The sequence below is a fragment of the Malania oleifera genome, chromosome 8 (genome assembly GCF_029873635.1).
Source record: "Malania oleifera isolate guangnan ecotype guangnan chromosome 8, ASM2987363v1, whole genome shotgun sequence".
In the NCBI taxonomy this organism is placed as follows: Eukaryota; Viridiplantae; Streptophyta; class Magnoliopsida; order Santalales; family Ximeniaceae; genus Malania; species Malania oleifera.
The window spans coordinates 32,847,406-32,867,005 of NC_080424.1; the positions used below are offsets into that span (position 1 = coordinate 32,847,406).

The 19,600-nt window shown below is 35.6% G+C and overlaps 1 protein-coding gene across 5 annotated transcripts; it reads left to right on the top strand.

Moving 5' to 3' along the window:
* Nucleotides 1–3,340: 3,340 nt before the first annotated feature.
* Nucleotides 3,341–18,817, top strand: LOC131161635 (uncharacterized). Of its 5 annotated transcripts, none has more exons than XM_058117542.1 (6): nucleotides 3,341–4,940; nucleotides 5,074–5,167; nucleotides 5,986–6,101; nucleotides 11,510–11,692; nucleotides 15,835–15,950; nucleotides 18,011–18,817. In XM_058117542.1, the coding sequence occupies exon 1, from the start codon at nucleotides 3,480–3,482 to the stop codon at nucleotides 4,854–4,856; it is 1,377 nt and encodes a 458-aa protein (XP_057973525.1). In that variant the 5' UTR covers nucleotides 3,341–3,479; the 3' UTR covers nucleotides 4,857–4,940; nucleotides 5,074–5,167; nucleotides 5,986–6,101; nucleotides 11,510–11,692; nucleotides 15,835–15,950; nucleotides 18,011–18,817. The 5 variants fall into 5 exon arrangements, with proteins under 5 accessions (XP_057973525.1, XP_057973524.1, XP_057973523.1 ...); XM_058117541.1 differs by lacking the exon at nucleotides 5,986–6,101 and adding an exon at nucleotides 12,010–12,047; XM_058117540.1 differs by lacking the exon at nucleotides 5,986–6,101.
* The last annotated feature ends 783 nt before the right edge of the window (nucleotides 18,818–19,600 follow it).

A 19,600-nucleotide genomic window follows, 5' to 3' on the forward strand; every position in this document is an offset into this window, starting at 1 on the left:
CTCAAAAATCCAAGAACCCGAATTTGAACTGTGTTTAGTAAACTTTTCTTTTCTTAGTTTCTTTTGGATTTGCACAAAATTTGGAATTAAACTGCATTCCCTGAGGAGATGATCTGACTTTTGGGTTAATTATTACACGATTGAATTCTTATACTTGGGACAGTATTCGCGCTGCTCATTTTTAGAGTGAGTCAATTTGAATGGTTGAAATTATTAGTTTGAGTTATTAATCATGTTTTGTAAAGGATTTAAGTGAGTAGGGTTGTTCATCTCCGTTCTCTTTTAAATATGAATTCTTAGGTTATTATAAACGGTGGAGATGATCATATCCTTATTTTTAGGAATAATGTATTCAAGCATATTATGATATATTTTCTACAAGCAGTATATTACTATATGGTTAACACTTAAATCGCGTGACATGAGATTAATTCTTCATAATAAACCGGTTGTGATTATTGTGGTGGATAAACTTATATGTTTGGGTGATGTGTGGTTATTTGTGTATTTCACAATATAACGTTAGCAGGCCTGAGAAGTTCGTTATATTGTCCTTGATATAAATCGCAATATAACGTTGGCAAGATATGAGGAGTTCGTTATATTGTCATTTATATAAATGGGGTAAAACATTGGCAAGCTTGAGGAGTTCGTTTTACTGATTTATTATGAATAGGTCATTGTGAAAGTGAAGCAATAGATGTTTGTTGTGAATGAATACATCTTTTTGGATGCATAATATAGTTCTTTAGTATTTTATTTGAGGTTGTTTAATTATTTTCCATTGTTTGGATGATATTTATGGTAACAGAGATCTGTGAATGGAACACATAACACCCCGGGCCCCACTCTCACGTTCGGGGCATTACACAATGACTACGTATGTTAGAGAGTGTTAAAGCCATAAATTCAACCTTCTCCTAAATATGTTCAACGCCAACAACACGACCTCATGTTTCTTCTATCAAATTTGGACATGTCAATGGTTTGGCTACCCCTTCAACTTGTACCAATTCAAATGACGATGTTAGCCTTATTCAATTTTTCATTGTTATTTGTTTTTCATATTCATCTCCTATATTGTTTCATGTTCTTGAGCTCATTTATAATGATATAACAATTTAGCTAATGAATCAAACTGTACTCACTTTAGCATAACTTACTACTCATTATTAAGAGAGTTGAATTTACAACTCTTTAATGACTAACACTCTATTAATACATATTCTGATAAATATTCAGTCTGTTTACGATGATTTAAAGGTGCTTCAGTCTATACTACATATGTTCGAATTTTTGTGACTTTTACCTACTAATTGGATGTGGTTCTGTATGTTCCATCTTATTTTCTTAAGTAATGTAATGAATTTTATACAAAGTAAACATTGATGTGTATTTATCCTCTCATCAAAATCTTTATTCTATAATTCTTATTTAACTTCCAAGATTTGCATTGTAAAATTTAATATGTCATACGAATTTGTAATTCTTATGTAAGTTCCAATCTTTATTCTTATTTTGTAAGTCTTTCTTCTATAATTCTTATGTAATTAATAAGTTATAAGATATTTTTCTAGCGGGCTAACAGATCATAAACTAAGTTTATAATTTGTAGTTTGTCATAAAAAAATTGTTAAACTTTGTAGAATTTTATTTTACTAAATTGTAATCCAATTAAATTATTGAACTCCCCTAGAATGAAAGTTTTATTATATATTTTTAAACTTTAAATAAGTGATTTTTAATTAGTCAATTTATGTTTTCAAATAACTTAATTAAATCTATCAGTCAATCTAAATTCATAAAATTCTAAATTAATATTTTATAGTACTAAAAAATTAGTTAAGTCTACTAAATTTTATTTCAACAATTTCCAATTAGACTAAATTTCAATTTCAATTTCAACTTGTACTACCAATTACAATAAGTAAACCTAAAGAAATTTTACAATTCAAAGCATATGACTTCAAAATTAAAACTAAATTTAATAATCATGCAAATTGAAATAAAATTTACACATTCATCATTTATATATTCAAATGAACATAAGATGAAATAAAACTCTAACCTCAAAAGTTCATACATTAGTTGATTAAACATTCAAATAATCACATAATTACATAAAAACCCCAATATAAAAAATTTTCAATTCGAAGTATGACTTTAAAATTAAAACTAAATTCAATAATCATGCAAATTGATAATAAAATTTACACATTTATCATTCATATATTCAAATAAACATAACATTAAATAAAATCCTAATCTAAAAAATTTACACGTTAACTGGTTAAAAAATTCAAATAATCATGAAATTAAATAAAAATCCTAACATCAAAAAATTTTGCAATTCGAAGCATGTGACTTCAAAATTAATTCTAAATTTAAAAGTCATCAAATTGATAATAAAATTTACACATTCATCATTTACATATTCAAATAAACATAAAATGAAATAAAACTCTATCCTAAAAGTTTTACACATTAATTGATTAAATATTTAAATAATTATAAAATTAAATAAAATCCTATCATAAAATAATTCCAATTCGAAGCATATGACTTCAAAATTACAACTGAATTTAACAATCACGCAAATTGATAACAAGATTTACACATTCATCATTTATATATTGAAAATAAACATGACATGAAATAAAAACCCTAATCTAAATTTTAGGATTTCAAGGATAATGCTTCAAATCAACAAATTGACTTCAATACTTACATATTCAAATTACAATGCAATAATTTCTACTTCCAATTATTAAAATCTCAACTCAAATTTCAAATTGTAAGAAATCTAGAACTTCAAACAAATGTAATGTGGAGAGAACATACCTCATCTTCGTTGCTTAAATAGTGATCTTTCAATGTCACAAGCTTTCTCAGTGTTCATTGATATCGTACGTAAGTTGGTACAGTTTCAAATGATCATCTAATCTCATTGCCTGCATTATACGATTGTTGCTCGAGGCTCTCCTCTCAAGCTTGCGCATCTGTAGAGGAAGAAGAAGAGCCTCCTTAAAGTAGTCAAAAAATACTAGTTTATCTAACATTTATTATTCAAAACACTAAACCCTAAAAACGCTACGTCATCTAATAATTTTTAATTGCTCTGATATTATGTCATCACCAATTTAAAAATTGTTGGTCTTCAGATTTTTTTTTTAATACATGTGGCATGTGGGATAGACCAACGATGTTTGAGAGGCACCAATTTAGGGAAAAAAGTTCTGTTTTTTATTAAAAGAAATTAAAATTGGAAAAAAAAAACTAGTAAATGCACTCAGCCCGACCCATATTTTTTGCCGGGCTAGGACCCATTTTGTCTGGGTCGAACGGCCAGATGGCCCTAAAGCCCTAATTCTCAGTCTATTCCAGTTGCCATCTTCCTCTCCACTTCTGCTTCCTCCTCCTCTTTCTTAAAAAGAGACCTCAATTCTTTTGGAAGAGAACGAGCAATCCAAGCAAGGAAGATGATGGAACAGAACGAGAAGCCTCATACCCTTCCACCATCTGAATCCCCACCATTACCATTAGCATCTTCTCAACCACGACCACGGCCAAAGCCAAAGAGATTCGTGAAGAACCAAATCCCGGAGTCTCTCCTCAACGACGCCGCCCTCAACGCTGCCATCTCCCTCCTCCCCTCCAATTACAACTTTGAGGTCCACAAGTGCCTCTGGCGCATCCTCTCCTCTGGCGCCAAGCGCGTCGCTCTCCAGTTCCCCGAGGGCCTCCTTATGTACTCATTCGTCCTCGCCGACATCTTCACCGCATTCGGCCACGTTGATCAATGCTTTGTTCTCGGCGACGTCACCTACGGCGCCTGCTGCGTCGACGACTTCTCCGCCGCCGCCCTCTCCGCCGACCTTCTTATTCACTACGGTCACAGCTGCCTCGTCCCCGTCGATTCCACCACGGTCCCCTGCCTCTACGTCTTCGTCGAAATCAAGATCGACGTCGACCGTCTTATTGAGACAGTCAAACTGAATTTCAACTCTGCATCAGACGGCAGTGGCTGCGGAAATATTGTCCTCGCTGGGACGATCCAATTTGCGGCTGCAATCCGCGCCGCGAAGCCGGAGTTGGAGAAGTCTGGATTTAAGGTTTTGGTCCCGCAGTCAAAGCCGTTGTCGGCTGGGGAAGTTCTTGGGTGCACAGCACCGGCTGTGCAAAAAGGGACTTTCGCCGGTGATGAAGATGGTGCTGTTGTTGTGTTTGTTGCGGATGGGAGGTTCCATCTCGAGGCGTTTATGATAGCGAATCCAGGAATTATGGCATTTCGGTACGATCCTTATATGGGGTCACTGTTTTTGGAAGGTTACGATCATGAAGGGATGAAGGAATCTAGGAAGAATGCGATTGTGAAGGCGAGGCAGGCAAGTATTTGGGGCATTGTTCTGGGGACATTAGGAAGGCAAGGGAATCCGAGGATTCTTGATCTTTTGCAGAAGCGGATGAGAGAAAAAGAGTTGTCTTGGACAATTGTTTTGATGTCAGAGATAACACCGGGAAGAGTTGCACTTTTTGAAGACTCTGTGGATGCTTGGATTCAGATTGCATGTCCTAGGCTCTCTATTGATTGGGGCGATGCATTTAACAAGCCCCTCTTGACTCCATTCGAGGCCGAGATTGCTCTTGGTTTTTTACAAGGCTGGTGGGAGAAAACTCTACTGCTGGATTCATGTTGCAAAGATGAATTGGATTGCCCAAAGGGCGAATCCTGCTGTAGTTGTAAGAATGGGACTATTGGTACAGATTATCCAATGGATTATTATGCTCAGGACGGAGGGGACTGGAATTCTTCCTATGTAAAGAAATCATCTCGTTCTACACGGAGAAATGCTTGATCTTGTACCAGAAACCGTGTGTAGTTTTTTGAAGGACAAACTACATTTACAGATGCCATCTCTGGCTCTACTATGCTCAGGAGAGTAAGTAACCAGATCATGTGATCCAGATGTCTGACGTACATCCAATCTCATATTTCTCACTTTTAGTGTTTTTAATTTCTTTGTATAGTTTATGAAGAAACTAAACAATAAAATTTCCATCTTGGTGGACAAGGGCTGCTGGCATGTTGGCTTGTGGGTCGATGATGTCAATTGAGTCAATTGCATGGAACAGGTTCTGGTTGACTACTTCTGCTTATTTAATAATTGTAAGTGGGGAATTTCATTAGCTTTTTCTTCTGGCAAGGCTTTTGAGAATGGAAAATTTTGCTTTTAGTGTGTTCTAGTGTTTTAAAAGGCTCAGTCAAGGCTCGCCTGAAGGCAAAGCAGGCCGTAAATGCTTCAAGACTCAACCTAAAATACCAAATTCCAAAAAGGCTAGCGTGTTACTTGCTGAGGTTTATTCATTTTTACAAAAGGCGCACCTTTTGCGCCTTTTTAGTTGAGACTTATGCATTTTTAGTGTGTGATTCTCAAGTTAGATTTGGTTAAAAAATTTTAACTACATGTTTGTATGGAAGGAATGTCATAATATGAGTTGATTTCTAAAACTCTTGAACCTCAACCTTTCCAAAATAACTGAGAGTGGTATCTTAAACTTTGAAAATAATTTGAACTTTAGTATAGCTATCTCTTGTCATGATTTATGTCATATATTCAAGTTAGCAATTTTTGAATGGTCAACATGTAGTTTGCAAAGTATATCTAATTTTTTTTTTTACATTATATTTGTGATTTTCTTTCTTTTTTATTTATTTTAAAAAATTTATAATTTATTTACATATTTTATCTTCAAAACAAACTCTCAAAGGGCTTACACCCGAATGCCTAAGGTTTACACCACGCCTCTTAAGGGTTAAAATGCATTGCCATATGCCTTTGCCTTTTAAAACATTGGTTTGTACTCAATGTTATGATTCATGGCTTGTTGATTGTATGTATGTATTGTTCTCTCAAAACATTTTTGAACCTTTGACCATCCATTTTATTTTTCTTTGTCGCTCAACCTTCTTAATGTTGTGTACAGCCTAGGTCATATGAGTTGTTAGCAGCGTATTTTTCCTAGGCACACTGCAGTTCCAAGTTGATAGCAGCCTTCTTGGACTAGGAACTATCTGAGCCTTGAACAACTTTGACAAAAAGGTACTATCTGAGCCTTGAACAACTTTGAAAAGGGTATTTTAGAAGCTTCTTATACTAGGTCAGGCTTAGGCTAGGATTGAAATGAGCTGCAAAATTGAGCTTCTCCCTTTTCCCTGTAAAGAAAAAACAGGGCAAGCACCCAACAAAGAAAAAAAAAACTACAAGAAGAAAAGAATTAAAAAAAAAAAAAACTATAAATGACTCCGTGTAACATAAAAAAAAAACATTTTGTCCAAACTGATGAGGCTGTATTAAGCCCAATAAAAGGGCACAGAGAGGAAGCAATTCAAATTGGCTCCTATATAGGTTTTAAAGCTTACAAATGAATGAGGAGATGGAGAAAAAGTAATGGCAATGGACATGGGGAGAAAAGGGATGAGGGTATTAGGGATGGAATGGGAAAAAATGAGATGCTAGAATTTGAAAAGAGGGAGTTTAACAACAGTGAGGATAATGAAGGAGCTGATAAAATTTTGAGCAATAGAAGTCCAGTTGGGTAGAAGGTGCAAAGCACCACAAATGATTTGAGCCTAGAAGAAGCATGAGATGCAAAGATGTAGGAATGATAGAAGGTGTTTATTGAATTCAAATGTAGGGAAACCGAGTGGCCTGTACTTGGCTGTGGTGGTATCCATTTGCAGAGCAATGACTAGGCCAAACAAATGTGTTAATAGTGAGACAACTTGAGGCTTCAAGTAGACTTGGCGAAAAGGATAAAAATTCGTTAATCTGAACTGAATCTTTGATATGCTTAAACTGACTCATAACCAATCCGCACATTAAACGAGTTAGATTTGGATTTAAATTTTTTTTCTATAATGTCAAGTTAGGTTTATTTGGTAGATACCCATTGACTTGTTAACAAATTATGCCCATCTCAGATTCATGACCATCAACGCAATGCTGGGAAAGCCCACATTCAACCTAGTTAGCTGAGGCCCAGTTATTGCTGCCCATCCATGCCCATTTGAGCCAACTAAACTATTGAAGGCTTAAGACTTAAGAATTAACATGTGATTTTGGGCTGATATCCTGATCATGATGATGGATTTGTTCATCTAACATGAAAAACTGAAAAAAAAAAAAACCAGAAATAAGAAGTTAGAAAGAAGCTCTAGACCTAAAATCTAAGAAGCCATTTGGTATTACTGTAAAAATAATGAAAACAAAAGTTAGAACCAAAAACTAACAACCAGAGTCACAGACTATAAGCAAAAACAATCAAGGTTAATATTTATAAAGCTAATACAAATTAATAACTTGATCGAACTAATTCTCATTTTTTTTCCTTTAATAAAATAACAATTAACAAATGTGATTTAAAGGGTGAAATGATAAATTAGTCTTTGTACTTTTGACTGAAATCTATTTTAGTCCCCACACTTTTAATTAGTACAACCAAGGGCTTGTACTTATTAACTTTATTCATTTAGAATAGTCATCCAAAATAATTTTAATAATTATAAATTGGAGAGTAGAAATTAAAGGAAGGTCCTTCGACCCTATGGATTATTTGGTCCATTTGGGGTCAAGGTATTATTAGTTACAAAAAAGTATATATATAATTTTTGAATTATTCTATACTAAATATGCACTTGAAGCCATAATCACTTCAAGAATAAAACTAATTGAGATTTTTTTTTTCTTAGGGTCTAGGCTAATACCTGAGCAAACCAAGTATTGATACAAATTGTAAGAAATGTTGTCACCATAATTACTAGGTAATATATTTTTGTTTAACAATTTACCAAAATCTAATTTCAAACACAAATTTTATTATTGTTTCGAAATAAATTGTTAATCGAATGGTTAAAAAAATTATACTTAGAAATGACGGATTATTTGCCATTTTTCATAGATTATCTGATTCGAACTACCATTAATCTGCCATTTTTATTGAGTTTGATATGGTTTGTAATTTTCTCACCTAACAATCCACCTAAACCTAATAAGCGATGAATTATCTATCCACTTTGCTAGGTCTAGCTTCAAGAGAGGTTAGAAACAATTTGTGTAGATTTAGAACATTTTTGGGAGTTTCCATTACATGATATGAGGGAATTCATGGATTTGCTCATGCATTTGTATATAGGTGGAGAGAAAACGGTGGTGTGGAAAGTGGTTGAGGTAGGAGCCCTGCAAGGATGAGGGAAAGAGAGTTCAAGAGGCTTGAATGGAAAGTTATGAAGGTGAGTAGGGTGGGCGGGACACACAGTAGGGAAAAAGGGAAGAGCAAAACCAAAGCTAGGAAATAATGAGGTGCAAGATTTTTCTTGGAATATAAGGTACATGGCCTAGATAAAAGGGTTGTGGTGAAAGGTCTGATAGGGAAGTGGATAGCAGGTCATGTGGATAGCTGGTCTTATCTGTTTCCAAGAAACAAAATTGGAGGAGCTATCTTGGAGGATAAGTAGTTCTCTTTGGAAGGGCAAGGGGCTTGAGTGGGAGGCTTTTTTTGCAATTGATACTGTAGGGGTGTATTGTAGTGCTCTGGGACCACTGCTACATAGATTTTGGATGCCTTGATGGGTAAGAAGGCCATTTAATGTCCCTTTGTGTTCTTGAATAACAATTTGAAATGGGTGTTTACAAGTGTCAATGGACTTAGTGAAGGTAGAAAAGAAAGGAGCTATAGGTTGAGAACGAAGAGTTGTGAAGCATACGGAACTATCCATGTTGCATTATGGGGAACTAAAATGTAATCATATCTCAAGAGGAAAGGGTGCATTGTGTGAGGACTCACAAGACATAGGGACTTTCCTCACTTTATTTATGGGCTGGCTTCATAGACTCTCCTTTCCGTAAGGCCCCTTATCCTTCAATAGAGAGAATCCTGCTTGGTTGAGGATGGTAGACTTCTAGGGTCTCTTGATTGGGAAGCTTTGTTCTTGAATGTCCTCGAGCTCTGCTGGCCAAGACTGGCCTCTTGTCACTGCCCTTTAGTGGTGGTGTGTGCAGGTATGACAGGAGCAGAAGTCAATTGCATTTGATAAAGGAACAAGGGATTGTGGATTTTGATTGATTAGAATTGAAAATTTGCACACACCTTTCAATGCAAACCATTGAAGAGTTTGATTTTGAGGGGAATGATACCATTACAAGGAAACACAAAGCAAGTGGGATGAATTGAAAATTGAATTTACTAAATTGTTGAAAATGGAAGTGAATAAGTGATTGACTAGCCTAAAAAATTCTAGTGCCTTCAATCAGTTATCCTATGTTTGGGAGCACAAATTTGGGCTATGAATTAGGATTTGTGTGGATTTGGACAAAATTCAATGTAATATTGAGTTTGGTCCTAATATTCATAAATCCAAATCAAGACCCAAAATCCGTTCTAACACAACCTTAATTTTTTTCCATAGGATGTCAATACTCATAGAAGAGCTGTCTTTGCTTCAACTTGAAGCAATGATGGGAGGCATTATTTCAAGAGAGTTGACTTGTTAATTTTGACTAGAAGCTTTATGTTGAAATTGATATCGAGAGACCAATCATCAAAGGGATGGAATTTAACTTACTAAATGAGGAAGATAAGACTTGGTTTGAAAGCCCTTTCAAGGAGGAAAAAGGAAGTTTCTCTCAATTCTTGTTAGGGTGATAAATCTCCATGGTCAGATGGCTTTTCTATGGAGTTTTAAAATGTAATTGGAGGTTTATCGTGGAAGATTTCATGACTTCCTTTAAATTATTTTATGAACGTGAATTTATTTCCAAGGAAAGGAGATGTTTCATGTAGTAGAGACAATAGAATGATAGAACAATCAATTTGATTTTGGTGGGAGCATAAAATCATCATGAATGTCTTGGCTTTAGGGATGAAGATGGTTATTGGATCAATTATCTCCGAGTATTAGAATGTTTTCATGTTTGATAGACAAATTTTGCATGTAGTTAGTGTTTTGTACAGCCGATCTCAAGCCCTAGTAAAGCGTGGAATTTGTTTGATCTATACGATATGAAGCCTTATTGATTATTCACTGGGGTGCCCCTTGTGAATGGCTATTTTGGTTATTTAGCATTGTTAGTATGTGCACTAGGTGACAACTAGCATATAATTTGTTAGATCTTTATGATAATTAAGCCTTATTGGTTATTCATTGAGGCGCCCCTTGTTAATGGTTATTTTGGTCATTTAGCATTATTAGCATGTGCTAGTGTTATGTTAGTAAGCTTGAGTTAGGAAGGGTATTATGGTCATTGGAATGTACTTGAAATTTAGTATAAATAGAGGGAGAAAGCTATCATTGTGATTATGTCTTCCATTTTACCCCATTATTCAACATGGTATCAAAGCAAGATCCAACCTAAACCCTCGGTGCATAGCTGCTGCCAAACCGAACCCTAAACATCATTATCCCCATGCAGCCCTGCAGTTTTAGAAGGATCATCTGCATCACTAAAGACCATAACAGGTTTAGAAAGTTTCTGGAAAACACTACAGTTGCCAGAAGAAATTTGAACACTGCTATGCTTCTCAAAAACTTAAGAAACTCTTCATATTTTGCAGAACCAACCACATAACAAGTCATAAAACTTGCCCATCTACTAGCCTGCAAAATTTCACAGCCAGAGGTAGGGCTGTGCAATTGGTCGAATCAAACCAAACTAAAGGGTATACCTGAACCTTGACCCGACGGTCCCGATATTTCGATTAATTTGGTTAACTGAAATTAACCGAAACTATGATGCCTTCCCAATTTACATATATATTTATATATATGTAAGTAAATATATTATATTTATATATAATATAAATATATAAATATCTATGATGTATATTTACTTATTTACTTAATATATTTATAATTTGTGTAGTAATGTTTATAAATTAGGTCGGTTAATTCGGTTAACCGAAAAAAAATTCTCTTAAAAACTGAATTGATCACCGAACACTGAAATTTTTTAAAAATTAAACTGAATCGACCAAAATTAAAATTTTAACTAAACTGATTTAACTGAACTTCTTTGGTTCGGCTGGTGAATTCAGTTTTCACCAAATACTGCTTAGCCCCAGCCAGAGGAGCTCCCACTAGCTGCCACGTGTTGGCCAAAAGTTGGCAGCTCCTACTCAACGTGCCGGCGTGTGAGTGTTTTGAGAAACCTTTTTGCTCCAATTTCCTCCCTCCCTTACACCATAATATCAAGTTGTTTGTTGTGTTGATCTCACTTATTTTAGTTGCTCATGTGGGGATTCCAGGAATGATTGTTTGGTAACTCCTAAAGCTGTTTCTTAATTTTTGTTGATTTCATTGAGGCCTGAAACAATGGTATTTCTGGTGTTTGTGATTCATTTTTATCTTATTTGTCGTGTGCCTGTGGTTTGCTCCGATTGTTGAAGGTTGTGTTTATGATGCAGTCCATGAATTCTAGAAGGATGTTGCTCACTATGTATTTCTGATTTGCAGCTGTATTGAGGTTGTTGTGTGTGTATGTCTGTGTTGGAATGGAGTCTCCAAATTGCAAAAGTGTGTTTCTCTCGTCTGTCACTTGTTTGGGTGAAAATGTACTACAGCTGTCTCAAAGGATTATTCAAGGTTATCAAGCATCCCAACAAGCATCTCATCATATTTCATCTTTGTCGTAGAAAGGTAATTCTACAAGTTTTATGTTATGTATCTTTTTATGCTCTCCATTAATTCTTGGGCTATTGGTTGTGTCACCACTTACCATGTGACACGTGTAACCAACTTCTTTTTTGCCCTCCAATATTCTAAAAATCTACCTCAAGATGATGGGTCCACTTTTATAGTTAAGGGGACGGGAATAGTAAATCCTACTCATTCTATCTCCCTTTCTTTTGTTTTGTACATTCCTAAATTCCTTTTCAACCTTATGTTTGTTAATAAGATGATAAAGTCACTAAATTGTTCTGTAACCTTTTTTCCTGATTTTGTGGTTATTCAAGATTTGAAGACGAGGAAGACAATTGGCACAAGATGTGAGGTTGATGGACTTTACTACTTTGAGTCACTATCTTCTTCTATTGCTTTACATCACATCCATTGTTGCCTTGGTCATGCATCATTGGACAAGTTAAAACAACTAGTTCCTTTAAATTCTGTGTCTTATCTTGGGTGTAAGTCTTGTCAATTGAAAAAACATCATTTTGCTCGCTTTGCTTCTCAAGTCAATAACGGAATGCTAGTTCATTTGAGGTCCTAGTCATGTTACATTAAAGTTGGGGTTTCGGTACTTTGTTACATTTGTTGATGACGACTATTGGATAACTTGATTGTATTTAATGAAAGATCATTTGAAGTTTAATATATTTTGTACCTTTTGTTCTCAAGTAAGGACTCATTTAGTTTGATACTTTGTAGTGATAATGCTAAGGAGTATTTTAGTGCCGAATTCACTACCAATATGACTTTGGAATCATTCATCAGTTATCTTGTGCCGACACTCAACACAATATGGAGTTACAAAGCGGAAAAATATACATCTTCACGAAGTCACTCGTGTCCTATTGTCAAATGAATGTTCCCAATGGTTTTTGGAGTAATGCTATCCTCACTACTTGCTCTCTTATCATTAAAATTCCATCTTTGTTTTTGGTGGTAAAATCCCATCTTCAGTTATCTTCCCTAAGGCTCCTTTGTTCTCATTTCGTCCTTGTATATTTAGTTGTGTGCCCTTTGTCCGCTAGTTAAGTCCAGGAATGGATAAGTTGGATCCTTGTGCTATCAAATGTATTTTCTAGGCTATTCATATACTCAAAAGGGATGTTAATGTTATAGCCCTACTTTACATTGATTCTATGTCTTTGTTGATGTCACTTTTTTTGAGTCCACGACATACTATTTTGAGTCCTTGAGTTCTATTAGCCCTGGCAAGTCCCTTCCTTTGCCTTGCCTTCAGATCCTAGCCTATTATCTCTATGCAGTCCTTCTTTATCTTGATCCAGTTTGAGTCCTTCTCATCACTTGAATAATTCCAATTTGTAGGTGTACACACGTCGACTCAAGGGAGGAGAGCCTCCTTAAGCTTCTACTTATATGCCTTTAATTCCTTCTTCAGATGATCCTATTTATCAAGATTTTGATCCTTCTATTGCTTTTCAGAAAGGTGAACACACTTGTACCCAGCAACCAATCTCTAATTTTGTTTGTTATGATTTCTTGTTGCCCTTATATTATTGTTTTGTTAGTATTCTATCTATTGTTTCTCTTTCAACATCTATTTTTAAAGCCCTATCCCATTCCAGGTGGAGGATTACAATGGTTGAAGAGATGTGTATGCTACAAGATAATGATACTTGGGATTTGGTACATTTTCCTCCTGATCTGTGGTTGGTTGTCGCTGGGTGTATACTGTGAAAATCAATCTTGATGTTTTTATGGCTAGTTTGAAGGTCGACCTTGTTGCTGAGGGATATGATTTGTATTATTCTAACATATTTTCTCTTGTCGTTGAACTTTCCTAATTTGTTCATCTTCTTAGCCAGTGTTTGTCACTAGCCTCTACATCAATTAGATGTGAAGAATGCTTTTGTACATGGTGATCTTCTGGAGGTCTATTTGGAGCAATCACTTGGGTTTGTTGCTTAGAGGGAGTTAGGTTTAGTGTGTCGGCTCAAGACATGATTTTGCCCATGATGGTTCGCAGTAGATCACTTTGTATTTTATCATCATACTCGATCTGACAAATTCTACTTATTGTGCATGTGGATGATATCGTGATTATTGGTGATGATGGTATCTAGAGCCTAAAGCATTTCGACTAAGTTTCAAATCAAGGATTTGAGACCATTAAAGTAATTTTTGGTAATAAGTAACCAGATTTCGTATGAGATGCCTTGTGACAGAGGAAGTATGTTGTTGATCTTTTATATGAGATTAGGCTGTTAGGATTCAAATCTATTGGTACACCCATGAATCCTAATGGTACATTAGTATTGGATATAAGTGATTTATTGGAAAGTTGAATTATCTCATAGTTACTGGACTTGATACATCTTTCGCAGCAAGTGTTGTGAATCAATTTCTTGATTATATGAGAGAGTTGCTTGCATCCTGAGATATCTCAAAGGGCCACTTGTGAGAGATCTCTTATATCAGGATTGGGTCATGCTTATACTTGGGGGACATACTGAAGCATATTGGGTAAGGGTCATGTTCCGATATTGAATCTTTCTTGGTGGTAATTTGGTGCGTTGGAACTGTAGGAAACAAACTGTGGTGGCGCATGAAGTGCTAAGTCAGAGCATAAGGACATGGCTCACACTACATGTGAACTTGCTTGGTTGAAGAATATGTTGGTAGGATTGGGCTTGTTAATTCTTGGCCAACGGAATTGATGTGTGATAACCAAGCTGCTATTTATATTGCTTCCAACCTGGTCTTCCATGAGCGGACAAAATACATTGAAGTTGATTGCCTTGTTTGGGAGAATGTGCGAAAACATTTTGATGCTCATATACAAAAATTAAAGAGATTCAAAATTGTAATAATTGTTGAACTTGATTTTTTTTTTTTTTGGGGGTGGGGGGGGTGAGGGGAGAAGAAACTATATTAGAATAAAGGGAAATTATAGCACATTAGAGAACTAGCAGTCCTCTGGGAAAAATATATATAAAATAACGTGGCTCTCCAATTTCGTTGCACATCAATAAGCCCCCTGCGGGGGGGGGGGGGGGGGGGAGGCGGGGGGAAGAAACTATATTAGAATAAAGGGAAATTATAACACATTAGAGAACTAGCACTCCTCTGGGAAAAATATATATAAAATAACGTGGCTCTCCAATTTCGTTGCACATCAATAAGCCATACCCAGGAAGAAACTCAAGAGCATAACACCTTAAAGAAGCCATAAAAAGAACTTTACTCTACACCCAACTATGGTTCCATTACCCTACCCTTAAAAATTCTACAACCACTCTCCACCAACCAAATACACAATAGTGGGGAATGTTCAGCAACTTGCCAATAATCTAGGTTACATATACAGCAACCAAATACTCAATCCTTTGGTTTGAAGCATTGTTGGGCTTGAAGGTTAATGCCAGGAAAAATGAGGTCACTCCTGTAGAGGAAGGGTAGGAAAGTTTCAGCTACTTGCCAATAATTTGGGTTGCATTGACAGCTACCAACAATATTGAAAAGGACCTGTCGAGTACATTAGTAAACTAATTTGAAAGACTGGCTGGGTGGAAAAAACAGTACCTCTTGAAATTGCCATGCTAACTGTTTTCAAGGCACCCTTTCAAGTTTGCCAACCTACTTCATGTCTGTCTCCACTGTTTCTGTGGCTGCCTCTAGAGAAGTTGAGAAGCTTCAAAGGAGGGAGATATACTATGTGGAAGTTCTGTGGAAGAGAAAATTCCATTTGGTCAGATGGAGTTCAATGTGTTCTCATCTATTTAGAGTGGAGATCTGGGTTTTGAAGATCTACATTTTACGAAGCTTTGTTTGGGGAAATGGCTTCCGTACAGTCTTGATAGGCAGGGGTTATAGAAAGCAGTCATTATGTAGAAGTTTCACGTGGAGGCTGGTGGTTGGTATGTGAGGAGGTTAAAAACCTCTGATGTTGCAGTCTTTGGAAAGTTACTATGCTTGGCAAGCCTTCTCTAAATTTTTCATTTTTGGCTTGATGGTTGGTCTAGTGATACTGCCCTCAAAGAAGCAGGACCATTAGTGTATAATCTTTACTAGAAGCAAAGGTGAGTTGGTGTTTTATATCTGCTATTTTTTTGTGAAGATAGGACAATCTGGAATATATCTTTTCTTTGCAGGTACCCAGGTGGAGGAACCAGGGCTTAGATGTGAGATGGGCATTTGAGAAGGCCTATGATTATGTTTCCTAGAAGCTTTGGTCTTTTCTGCTGAAACTGACGGAGTTAGGCTACAGGTGAGTCCAGTGGATTCATTTGTGTGTATCTGGATTAACTTTCTCCAGTCTACTTAATATACTCTCATGACCATGGTGTTAAATTTCCACAAAATTGTCGAAATTTCTGATTTCCGTCACCCTTGAAATCGAAATGGCAGTCAATTTCGGTCTTGCATAATTTTTGTCGAAATCTCAACAAATCATTTGAAATTTATCGAAATCTCGAAATTTTAATGAAACTTGTTGAAATTTGAGCTATACAATGAAATTTCCTCGCAATTCAAATGAGGGATTTAGGAGTGACATGAAATTTCTCTTTTAATTTATTTTTATCGAAACAATTGATTATTACAAGTGCTTTTGAAATTATATGAAAAAATAAACTTACAACAACATTTTATTTAACCATTTATGTCTAAATTATCATTATTTGTATAATAAATAATATTTAAATAATTTATGAATTTTATTTGTATTAATTGATTTATTAAATATGTTTAATGTACATTATCTTATAAATATGTTTGATGCACATATTATATTACAACGTCTCCACCTTATACACACCATAGATGTATTTACTTGTAATATATTAGTCCTAAAACTTACATTATTGTGTCTATTAATCATTTCTGAAGCTTCATAAAAGAATTTCATGTTCTACTACTGGTTTCCATTATTTTTTCAAATCGAAATTGAAATTGAAATTGACATCGAAATCGAAATTTCCATACTTTGGAGCTTCAAAATTTGAGCTGAAATCTAAATTTAAGACCTTGCTCATGACTTCTTCCCCTTGCTCTAGAGGCTAGGGGATCCAATCAGCCTCATCTCCATTCATTTGGTTCTTTTTGTTATGATTGTGGAGGGGCTTTTCAGGATGTTGCAGGGTGTTGAGGATGGTGGTTCTCTTTGTTATGGTTGTGGAGGGGCTTTTTTGGAATACTGGAAATTCTAGGTCTAAACTTATTGATTGTGTCTAGGCTTTTTTGGTTTTCTTGTCTAGCTTTTGTAGATGGATTGGGCGCCACCTTGCTCCTGGATCAATACAATACCTGATTTACTTGTTAAAAAGAACAACCGAAAAAATAAAAAACAAGAACAGGCAATTAAACATGGAAAATGATTCACTTTGCAGTGGAAGGATCATAAACATGATGTTGAAGAGGTGTATCATCTTTATACTTTGTGCTTTCCTTGGCTTATCTTCATCCCGAGGAAATCAATTGCCTCAACCCAAGCTGAACTGATCATATTTTCAAGCTTTGATCATTTGATTCCTCAAATGTTCTGTAGTATCTTCATATCACATTGCCCCTTCAAAAACAACAAAAATTCCATTGAAGACTAAAATGAAAGTATAAAAGATGGAGGATAAGACATCATCCACAAATGAACTAGTACAATGATGCTGCCTTCCGAATCCCTTTGAAATTCAGACACTGATATCCTCCCAAAGGGAGCCTAGAAAGAAATTAGAGAACTAGCTGTGTCCCAAAAATCCCAAATCACTTCATTTTCTTTGCTTTAGTTCTTTTAGACCTTTTTTGGAACTTGGAAAATACGAGGAAAAAGAAAGAAAAATGTAAAAGAAGTCTTTTCATATTTGCTTATCAAGGAAAGTAAGTAGGAAAACAATATATATAGCAACTCAATAAATAAAATTTTGATTTCACATGATTAACATTTGATTTTTTAAGATTTTTAATCATGTTAGAATAAATTTTTATTTTTAATACTATTTGATGTAGAGAGAAAATACAATAGAAACTGCATTTGCTGTGTTTTTTTTTCCCTTGATCCAAATGGGGCCTTAATTTTCCAGTTTTTTTAGAGTTTGTGCTGTAACTCCCTGTTTGGTTTGTAGAATTAAAAGACACAGGAATGAAATGAAAGTGAGAATGGAATTGGGATTGGAATGGAATCAACATAAGAATTCGATTACTGCGTTTGGATACTTATATAGAATAGAGATGGGAGTGGAATAAATAAGAAGATATTTTCTAAAAATGCCCTTTCAAGTTTTAATATCAAAATTTTAATTTTGGTTTTATTTTTTGTTTCAAAATTCTTCACAGGAATCTATTTTAGAAAGCTGTTGTTCCCGACCATGTCTGCTGGCTGCGGATCATGGCTGCTGGTTCTGATTAGCCATGATTTCTTACTATGGCTGTGGATTGAAGGTTTGGAATGGGAAGGGGGATGGTATTCCCTTATTTGGGAAGCAACCTCACCGGAGATGTCGCCACTGTTTTGGTTACTCAGCTGGAAAAAAATGGACGTAATTGGAGAAGAAGCTGGCTGCAAAGCTAGCCATGATCTGCTAGAGTTTTCTAACTTTGGAAGCATCATTTGTTTCATCTCTTGCTGCTACCGGTTGTTTTTTTTTTGGTTACTGCGTAATGAGGCCAAGAAAGTCGGAGCTGGCAAGAGATGGAACACAAGCAATGCCATGATCTCTTTTGGTTACTTGCCATTGTGGAGCTGTTGTTTTTGATTACAATGGTTGAAAGAGGACTTGAGGTGGCGAGGATGCTCACTACAGCAGTGACAGTGTAGTGATCAAGAAGAAGAAGAAAAAGAAAAATGATTCCAGTCCATTTGGAGCCGAAGACCAGAATGTGGGTCCATTCCTAAAATTTGATTTCCTTTGCGGACTGATTTCCCAAACTGAAAGGGGGGTGTCTTCTCTAAGCTGCGGGATGACCTTAGACATGAAGCATAATTAGCAAGACTTTCAAATAAAACAAGACTTGGACAAATGTGAAGGAAAAAGAAAATGTATATATCAAGTCAAAATGGTCAAATATATATGGTTTGGTAAATAATATATCCTTGTGTATATTTTTTTTTTGATCAGTAAATGATAAATTATATTGATCAAATGGATATGTACAGAAACTTTGGGCATACCAGAGAGGAAGGAAGCCAAATAAGACTTCCATCAAAAGTTTATCACTATTACATCAAACTTGGGCATTCCTAGGGGTAATAAGCCATCAAACCAAAACCAAAAATTAACTGAATACCATAATTCAATCAAAAAGGAAATAAGATACCTTAGAACTCAATTCATCACCAGAAAGAATGTCATGAGATGATGGATATCCACTCCAGAATGAATCAAGGTGTAGCACCCTCCAATAGCAAGTCGTAAGATGATGAAAGCAGAAGGATTCCAAAATAATCAACAACTTAGCCCGAGAACACCATCCACAAGAAAGAAGACCGAGGTGAAGTTGAAGAACAGCACACAACCACCTCCATAAGGTTAACCATGCCGATACTTGAAGAACAAATTGTCACTTGGACACTCGAACCAACACCAGCACAAACCTTAACAGAGGTTCAAACCACCTTCCATAGAGAAACAACTCGAAACCTTGTTGAAGAGTACCATCCCATCACAAAAGCTGCATTAGAACGTATCTCATTCCATCTCCAGAAGGCGCACCAAAAGAAATCAATCAAAAGCCTGGATAAGCCCCCAGAGAGAACTCCAAGATGATATCTCAAGAAACCAAGAATCTCCGAATCATAGAATAGTCTGAAAACCATTGAGAGAAAAGGAGACAAAAACAAAGAGACACCTGCCTCAGAAAAGGCCGGATACCCATTGAAAGGAAAGAAGGAAACAAAGAGAATAAGTTTTTTTTTGGTATACTACC